At 38.2% G+C, this 10000-nt stretch overlaps 2 protein-coding genes across 2 annotated transcripts in view; one reads left to right on the forward strand and one right to left on the reverse strand.

Moving 5' to 3' along the window:
• Nucleotides 1-5313, forward strand: part of ddx58 (DEAD (Asp-Glu-Ala-Asp) box polypeptide 58) — a 12521-nt gene extending 7208 nt beyond the window's left edge. The window contains 8 exon segments of the mRNA XM_043232535.1: nt 221-356; nt 444-589; nt 671-767; nt 1382-1552; nt 1636-1784; nt 1874-2020; nt 4345-4506; nt 4600-5313. Coding sequence (XP_043088470.1) covers nt 221-356; nt 444-589; nt 671-767; nt 1382-1552; nt 1636-1784; nt 1874-2020; nt 4345-4506; nt 4600-4752 — 1161 coding nt within the window. The 3' untranslated portion in view covers nt 4753-5313.
• A 1572-nt stretch (nt 5314-6885) lies between these two features.
• The window catches only part of LOC122334529 (CXXC-type zinc finger protein 4), a 5707-nt gene continuing 2592 nt past the window's right edge, over nt 6886-10000 (reverse strand). The window contains exons 2-3 of the mRNA XM_043232524.1: nt 9581-10000; nt 6886-8026 (exon numbers count right to left, since the gene is read on the reverse strand). The exon at nt 9581-10000 is cut by the window's right edge and continues 598 nt beyond it. Coding sequence (XP_043088459.1) covers nt 7979-8026; nt 9581-10000 — 468 coding nt within the window. The 3' untranslated portion in view covers nt 6886-7978. The remainder of the gene's footprint in view (nt 8027-9580) is intronic.

A 10000-nucleotide genomic window follows, 5' to 3' on the forward strand; every position in this document is an offset into this window, starting at 1 on the left:
GAGAGAGAGAGAGAGAGACAGAGAGAGAGAGAGAGAGAGAGAGAGAGAGAGAGAGAGAGAGAGAGAGAGAGAGAGAGAGAGAGATAGATAGATAGATAGATAGATAGAGAAGATAGATAGATAGATAGATATAGAAAGATAGACAGAGAAAAGTGTTACCATAATAATAGTATTTGATGTATTATTTCTCAGATATGATCAGTTCTCTTCTTTTCTGCAGAAATATAACGATGCTCTGATCATTAATGAAGACGCTCGGACTAAAGATGCTCTGGAGTATCTGGACGTGTTCTTCAATCAGGTCCGGAACGCTGGCTTCGACCAGACCGAGAGAAACCTCACCGCGCTCTACGACTGTAAGAGTCCTGTCTCTCCGAGCAGCGCTTCACACACGTGATTCCAGCCTGAGTGTGAGTGTGTGTGTGTGTGTGTGTGTGACGCAGGTCAGCGGTCGCAGTTACTGCGTCTGGCCACCGAGGGGGAGCAGAACCCTAAACTAGACGAGCTGAGGTTCATCCTGGAGGAGGAATACCACAGCAACGATCAGACACGCACCGTCATGTTCGTGAAGACTCGAGCCCTCGCCGACGTGAGTGTGACCCCTGCGTGTGTGTGTGTGTGTGTGTGACGTCTGACTCACTCTGTGTCTTTACACGTATGTATAAACAAGGCCATGAAGAAATGGATTGATGAAACCGATTCCCTCAAATTCCTGAAGCCTGGGGTCCTGATAGGAAAAGGACGGAAATCCAACTTTACTGGCACAGGTGGAAATTCACACACACACACACACACAAAATCCGTGTCTCATGACTCAATGTTTTAAATTAGTATTGTTGTCAAATTTACATAATAAAGCTAAAATCAGAAATAAAAAAGTAGAGCTGGAATCAAGAGAAAAAACATTTCAGGCAAAATAAAAGCTCAAATGTTTAAGAATGACAAAATTGCGTTGTCATTTAAAATAATAATAAAATTAATCATATTTTTAAAATTATGTATTATTTTCTCTTTTTTTCAATGAATAAAAAAAAGCAATTTATTTATTATGTTCATAACCTAATACAAATATATATTTTTAAGTAATTATTATAGTGCATAGTTTTTTTTGGATTTCATATTTTGCTTGATTTTTACATTTATTAATGACAATAATAAATATATTTTGCAGTACAATTATTACTGATATTTTTAGTGATGTCAAATAATGACATACATGTATTTAAGTATATATACATCAGAAAAATGTTATGTTTATATTAAATGCATTTACAAATATTTTTTAAATATATACTGTATGCATTCGTCTTTATATATAAATAATACATGCTTTTTTGAAGTGGGTTTAAGTCAGCTGTGTGTTTGTGTTTTTGCGTCGCAGGAATGACTCTGAACAATAAGAAAGGGATTCTGGACTCTTTTAAGAGCTCCGATCAGAGTAAGATGCTCATCGCCACATCGGTCGCTGATGAAGGCATCGATATCCCACAGTGCAACTTGGTTCTGATGTATGAGTATGTGGGAAACGTGGTGAAGATGGTGCAAGTTCGAGGTAAAAGACGAGTATGTGTATTTTCACACACACACACACACACACACACACACACACACGCTCTGATGAATGAGTGTGTGTAGGTCGTGGTCGGGCGGAGGGCAGCCGGTGTTTCCTGATCTCCAGCAGTAAGGAGCGCATCGAGAAGGAGAGAATAAACATGTTTAAGGAGAAGATGGTGGAGGAGGCCATTATCCAGCTGCAGAGCGACCCCAGCAACCTCAGCAACAAGGTTCTGCACTTCCACCGCATGTTTTAAACATTAGTGCATCTGTGCTGAGTGACATCGTGTGTGTGTGTGTGTGTGTGTGTGTGTGTCAGGTGGACATGCTGCAGAGGGAAGATAAAGCCCGGAGAGATCACATCAGCGCCAGTCCAGAAAAACCCAAAACCCAGGGCAGCTACGAGCTCCTCTGCAGCAAGTGCAAGAAGTTTGCTTGCCTGAGCGACGACATCAGAGTCGTGCTGGTATGACCTTAATAGTTAAATACTTCAGGGTTTTCAAACTTAAAAACACCCAACCTTCAGACTTGGAGCTTTTTAAACTACTTCTAACTTAAAAGGTACTTAAACCCTTTGAGCTTTTCAGATTTAAAACTACTTAAAACCCTCCAAACGTAAAGCTTTTTAACTTAAAAATAATACAAGAAAAACCCCTCCAACCTAAAGCTTTTTAAACTACTTCTAACTTAAAAGCTACTTAAACCCTTCAGACTTGGAGCTTTTCAGATTTAAAACTACTTAAAACCTCAAACGTAAAGCTTTTCAACTGAAAAATAATACAAGAAAAAAACCTCCAACCTAAAGCTTTTTAAACTACTTCTATCTTAAAAGGTACTTAAACCATTCTGACTTGGAGCTTTTCAAATTTAAAAATACTTAAAGCCCTCCAAACGTAAAGCTTTTTAACTTAAAAATAATTAAAAAAAAAACCCTCCAACCTAAAGCTTTTTAAACTACTTCAAACCTGAACGTACCTAAATCCTTCAAGCTTTTAAACTACTTCAGACTTAAAAATAGTTAACCCTTCAAACTTGAAGCTTTTCAAATTACACTTCAATCAGACTTCAAGCTCTTTAAAATACTTTAAACCTAACAATACTTAAAGCCTTTAAGCTTTTCAAACTTAAAAGTACTTAAAGCCTAAAGCATTTCAAATTGCATTAAACTTAAAAATACTTAAAACGTTTAGACTTCAAGATTTTTTAACTACTTCAAACTTAAAAACACGTAAACCTTTCAAACTTCAAGCTTTTCAAACCTAAAGCAATATAAATTAAGCTTTTTAAACTAATTCTAACTTAAAAGCACTTAAATACTTCAAGCTTTTAAACTATTTAAAATTTAAACATACTTAACCTTCAAACGAAAAGCTTTTCAACACTTCAGATGTCAAGCTTTTAATTGACTTTTTAAAATCACTTCCAACCAAAGCCTTCCGAAGCTTAAAGGTACTTAAAACTCTTCAGACTTGGAGCTTTTCAACTTAAAAGGATAAAAACCCCTCCAACCTAAAGCTTTTTAAACAAATTCAAACTTAAAAGTACTTAAGTACTTTAAGCATTTAAACGATTTCAAATTTAATCATACTTAACCTTCAAACTTAAAGCTTTTCAAATGACATTAAATGTAAAACTTCTTAAAATCTACAAACCTTTAAAAGCTTGACATTTTAGGCGTTTAAGTATTTTTAAGCTTAAAGTTTTTAATGACTTAATAACTTAACCTTCAAACTTAAAGCTTTTTAAAATTACTTCCAACCAAAGCCTTCCAAAGCTTAAAGGTACTTAAAACCCTTCAGACTTGGAGCTTTTCAACTTAAAATGATTTTTTTCTAAAAACCCTCCAACCTAAAGCTTTTTAAACTACTTCAAACCTGAAAGTACCTAAATCCTTCAAGCTTTTTAAACTTAAAAGTACTTAAAACCTAAAGCTTTTCAAATTGCATTAAACTTAAAAACACTTAAAACGTTTAGACTTCAAGATTTATTCAACTACTTCAAACTTAAAAACACTTAAACCTTTTTAAACGTCAAGCTTTTCAAACTTAAAGTGCTATAAATCTAACATAAAGTTTTTTAAACAAATTCAAACTTAAAAGTACTTAAATAATTTAAGCATTTAAATGATTTCAAATTTAATCATACTTAACCTTCAAACGTAAAGCTTTTCAAATGACATTCAATGTAAAACGTCTTAAAATCTACAAACTTTTAAAAGCTTGACATTTTAAGTATTTTTAAGTTAAAAAAAAGCTTAAAGTTGCTAATATAAATACTTAACCTTCAAACTTAAAAGCTTTTTAAAATGACTTCCAACCAAAGCCTTCCAAAGCCTTTTAAACTTTTTTTAAACTTAAAGATGCTTAAAACAACCAGTATTCACGCGCAAACGTAAAGATTTTAAACTACTTTAGACTTAAAAGTACTTAAATTCTTCAAGCTTTTAAACTACTTTACACTTTAAAATACCTAACCGTCAAACCTAAAGCTTAATGTTAAACTTACAAATAATAAAAACATTCAGACTTAAAACGGGTTTAAAACCTTTCAAATCTTTTCAAACTTACAAGCACTTCAATCGTTCGACTTCACGTTTTTAAACTACTTTAAACTTTGTAATATTAAGAACCTGCAACATTCAAGCTTTTGAACCTGTTTAAAAATGTAAAATACCTAAAACCTACAGAAACGAAGCTTTCTAAACTTAAAAGTGCTTAACTTTCAAACTCGAAGCTTTTTAAATGACTCCAGTTACTTTCTCTTTCTGCGGCGTTTCTGTCCGTCCCGCAGGGTGCTCATCACATCGTTCTGGATCGTTCCATGTTCAAGCGCTGTATAACTGTTCCTCATAAGAACCCCAAATCCTTCTGTGGCTTCAGTAAGAAAGAGAAGATGCTTTGTGCCGAGTGCAAACACGACTGGGGCCTCATCGCCTCGTACACCACCATCCAGGTATCCATCTGAGCAACAGAGTCTCATTTTAGTGGCATTAACGTATTATTAGTTCTTATTTAGATATATATAAAACTGTTGTCATGACTCCAGGATCTGCCGCTGCTGAAGATCGAGAGTTTCGTGGTGCAGGATTGCGTCACTCGCAGGCAGGATTACTTCAGGAGGTGGCGTGACGTGACGTTTGCCATCCGTGAGTTTGACATGACTGAGATCACGGCTGAAATGTGCCGGCCGAGAGACTGAGAGCGTACAGTCATACGAGTACAGTTATGAATCTTAAATCGTTCTCACCTGGCTCTAAAGTTCTAAACGCAGGTACTTTTTGGTTTTGTGTAACCGCTGGGCAAACACAACACACGCAGACACTGATTAATCACTATTAGCCTTGTTATTTTTTGATTTTTTAACTGCAAGTGACGTATCCAATATAACACTTTTAGGGATTTTTATGTTTTGTATTTTAACATCGTCGGAGGCACAGGGATATTTGTATCAGTAGCCAAAAATATATTGTGTGGGTCAAAATGATCAGTTTATTAAGATCATGTTCTATGAAAATATTTTTAAATATAATTAAAACTTAGCAATATGCACGGCTCCATTTGAATAACTTTAAAGGAGATCTTCTCAGTTTTTTTATGTTTTTGCTCGCTCAGATTCCAGATTTTCAAAAATGTGCCCCTTATTAATTATTAATAATGAAATCATTTGATATGAATGTCTCTGATACGTTTGATATCAACTGCTTATCATTGCTTGGTGGAGAAGTGAAATAAAATCAAAATAAAACTTTTGAATATTTTATAAAATATATTGTCTGTTTAAAAAAAAACGATTTTGTCATTGTCATCATGGTAATGCCTAACTATTTATGTGTGTGTGTGTGTGTGTGTTTTTATGTCTTTATTCGTTATGGTAGTATTTGTGAAACAGTTTTTTTAAAAGTAAGCATGCTGAAAAGTAAAATCGATCATATTAGAGAGATTCGCAATAATTCGCAAATAATAAAAAACAGACCGTTCCTGATGCATCACAGTCACGGGAGCCTGGGACGAAAATGTGTTTAATTGCTTTAAAAATAATTCACAATTCCAAAAAAAGAAAGAAAAAAAAAAGACACTAAAAATAGGATGGTTTTTCCTATAATTCTCTTGATAAATTATTTGCCCGCTGAGGTGGAAAATAGTTCAATTAAAACAATTAATGGCAGCCTGTAAAGCCTTGGGTTAATGATGCTTGAAATCGCGGCGTTCTCGAGCATCCAGAGCAGAAGCTGAGTGTGTTCATCAAAACACGCTCGGAATTTAGGACAGGTTTACAGGAAAACACCACCTCGTTATATTTACAGCACACTGCTGCTTCTAGCACGCCAATATTCATGCCTTTTTATCATATATATATATAGTGTGTCTTAACACACATCTTGTTTCTTCATTTATACATAGCTAGCTAGATATATATATATATATATATATATATATATATATATATATATATATATATATATATATATATATATACATTCCAGTAAAATATAGGAATTGCACTAATTTTTTCAAATGAAAATTATAAATCCACCATTATGAATAATGTCAGCTTTTTTAATATACATATTTTTATTTTTTATGTTTTACGATTTGGTTTTACATAATGAATCTATCATCTATCTACCATTAGAATATACGCACACACATAAATGATATGCTCGGATTTCTAACTATACAGTGAGATTTAATAATAAAATACGCAATTCCTCAATAGATAGATGGTTATATTATTACATACATATGGATTTTTACATAATTAGTGTTCGTTTCATTTTTGACAGATTTTGTGTGGGTGTTTTTATATATATATATATATATATATATATATATATATATATATATAAGGGCAAGACAATATGTCTTTGTCCCTCACGCACACACACACACACACACACACACACACACTCGTGTGTGATGTAAATCTCAGGCAGAGTGAAGGCATCTCTCAGCCCCTCCCTCATTCTAGAACACAGGACTTCATGTCATTGTAATTCATGTTGCCTAGCAACATGGGAGTCGTCATAGAGGCCCAACAATAAAGAGATGACATGTACAGTGATGTGCTGAGCGCTTTAACGCCGAGATATGCCTCCGCCATCTTTTCCTGCTCATCTGTGCTCGAAGGGATCAGAATTAGAAACGCCATTTAAACGCTCTCCGAGTGACATCTCATCACGGTCGCACCGCCAGCCCTCGGATACGCGTTATCTAGCTCAAATCCAACCTCTTGTCGACTCCTTTGTGAGCGTTACGCATTTTACACAAACACGTTGGTGGTATATGAATGCACGACGGGGTGTTGGCACAAATAAAGGAGACGCACAGAAAGTCACAGTTCAAAAAGGATCACATTTAATCAACAAGCCATCCTAAGAGTCTCTTATTCATCAAGACAGTGAGGCGTCACAACAGCAATAAACAAAGTTATTTTCTTAAAGTCTTTAGTTAAAAACAAAACACTTTTCTACCCATGCAACAGAAAGGTGGTTTAAAGGAACGGCTCGCTCAGAAACGAACCTTCTGTCGCCGTTTACTCGTCTCGAGACCCGTATGACTTGCTTTCTTCTGTGGAACGAGGACAATTGTTCAAGAATATCATGGCTGTTCCTTGCAAGAGGAGGTCAAATGTGACAAATAAAAAACTCAACGTGTCTGTCTTTTGGCGAACCCATATATTAATAGTATTAATCGTACGGACTGCTTTTATAAACATGAACTTGTAGGTGAACGTTTAAAGCGTATCCTGGATAATCTTATGAAACGAGAAGCCAGGTGGTGGTTTTTAACTTCAGAGAACCTGTAATATAGGTTCATATCATTTTTCTGTTCAACAAGATACATTTGTCAATCAATTGTTGATCAAATGAAATCAGATGCTTGTTTTCCCGCTATAATGTAGTGCATTAATCGTTTCTTCTGTGGAACGAGTATTTTTCCAGAACATCGATCAAACGGAAGGGAGGTCTTTTCTCAACACGGCTATCGTGTGTCTTCAGATAACTTCGAATATAGCGCTTTAACCGCATGGAGTGCTTCCATAAACCTAAACCTGTGCACTTTTTGAATCGCAGAGATTTAATGCATGCTCCTTTTGTCTTCCGTAGAAGCAAGCAAGTGATCAGAACGACACGAGGGTGAGTAAATGACGACCGCACATTCGATTTCAGGTGGACTGTTCCTTTAGGCTCGGACGGGGCCCTGATACGACTGAATTCAAGTCCCTGTTTCTCTGCGTCCGTTGGTGTTCGGTTGAGGTGAGGTCAGTCCGAGACCCAGAGACTTGCCCTCCATGTCTTTCCAGCGCCCCCAGTGCTAAACGGGCCACAGTGAGTCCTGAGGGGAAGGGTAGATTGTAGGTGAATGACCTGCAGTTCTTCTAGTGTTTGAGTCCGGCTGTATGATGTGGATCGGTGGCGGGTTCTTCAGAAGAACCAGCGGAAAGTGTCTGCGGCTCCTGCTGACGGTGCTCTCTGAGGAAAGACACACGAGACGATGGGAATTCTGCTTGATATAATCACCCAGTTAATCACACAAATGATGCGCTAGGTGTCTGTGCAATGGTGTGAGTCATCTTCGCAATAGGTTGCGACGATTCAAAATATTGATTCGTTGAAAACAAGAATTAAATTGGGAAAACGAAAACAACAGACCAGCTTGACCATCTGTATGCAGAGGCCCTTGTTTTCGTTAGCTGTTCTTGTAACGATTGTTGTCGGCTCATTTGTTTCTCTTTGGATAAAGGCATCCGCTAAATGCATAAATGTAATAAATGTAAACATTTAGTCACTGGCTGGATTTGATAAAAGTGAGGAGTTGTGTTGGAGACTCTTCGTAGCGTCTAAACTAGTAAAGAGTACACATTTTGTACTAATTTCGTCAGTATTGTCTCTGAGACGCTGGTCTACTGTGGGTTCATTGGCTGCACATTACTCTGGGTGGATGTCTTGGATATCTAGTTTACTTGCTAGTAAGGCATTGCTGTAGCTCAGAGAGTAGAGCATGCCATTGGGAGCCAAACCCAAGGTTTTGGGAAACCCAGGAAACTCATACAAATATATATCAGGGATTCAGTTTAAGTGTCTTTGGACAAAAGTGTCTACCAAATGCATGAATGTAATGTCAAACAGTTCCTGTACCCTGTCCAGCACTGCACATCCTGGATGTTTTTTTTTAAATTATTATATGGAGCCATCCCAAACGCAGCGCAAAGGCCCGTCCACACCAAGAACAATAAATATAACGGTGAGTTTTAATTCTTTGAAAACAGAGACGTCCGCACCAAAACTGTATCGACTCAAAGAAGCGGTTTTCTTGGAATCATTGGAATTTTTTTTTTTTTCCGGGCGGTGAATGATAAAAACGGCCAACTTTACAGCGGCAGAACACAAAACTGCAATGCACTCGTAGAATCAACGGAACGCCATGATCATCGGTGAAGAACAGGCCTTTAAAATCTTCCTGTCCGAAGGTGCGTTAGGCGAAATCCAGTCCTTTCAAAGGGAAAGGTAAATGACTAGAAACTCACTTTGACCCGTCTCTACACTTTTAATAATAGATCAACGCGATCGCTTTTTAAATTGGAGGTTGGCCAGATTAAGCTCCTCCCCAACTGGATCTGATAGTACCGGACTGGTTTGTGATGGTCTGATCTTGATTCTGGTGAGTTGTGTTAGCGGGTTGTGAATAGATTAAGCTGTCTTTGTATTATTACAGAGAACTTACAACATGTTGCCTCATCTCTCAGCCTTCAATGCTGGCTGTGTGTGTGTGTGTGTGTGTGTGTGTGTGTGTGTGTGCGAGAGCGATAAAGTGTGTGCTTGAGTCTAAGGGCATTTTTCCAGCCTAAGAGGGCTCAAACCATCAGCTAACACACACACACACACACATTAATGCATGATGGTTAATTATGGCTGCTTGTGCCAAGACTGGGCTCTACTCCAAACCCCCAGCCACATCATTCCCAATTAAACAGCCCACTTCAATAGACCTCCCGGCATATGTGTGAGTGTGTGCGTGAATCCCACCTCCATCGTGCTGCCCGGTTTCTTCTTGAGTTCTTCACACTTTCTGAACTTGCAGATCTGGTGACCCGTCTTTCTGTTTCGACAGGAGCTGCACACGCCGCAGTTAATGAGCCTCCTGCAGGGGGCGCAGACGCCGCAGCGCTTACGCTTGCGCTTAGCCGCTCCGCTACCGTTGCTGCTAGCGCTGCTGCAGCTGCCGTTGGCGTTCCCGTTAAGGGCGGCGGGTGAACCGGAGCAAGACGAGCCGCTGTGCTGGCAGTCCGCCGCCGCGTTGGCGATCTGAAACGCGCTGTCGGACATCGTGACCCCCGACGACCCCGCACCGGAGTGAAGCGTCGTCATGACGATGACCCCAGGGGGGAGCGACAGACCCCCCAACGGGGGCATCCCTCCGAACGTCCCGCCTCGGTCCGTCTCTCC

This window comes from Puntigrus tetrazona, unplaced genomic scaffold (genome assembly GCF_018831695.1).
Source record: "Puntigrus tetrazona isolate hp1 unplaced genomic scaffold, ASM1883169v1 S000000575, whole genome shotgun sequence".
In the NCBI taxonomy this organism is placed as follows: Eukaryota; Metazoa; Chordata; class Actinopteri; order Cypriniformes; family Cyprinidae; genus Puntigrus; species Puntigrus tetrazona.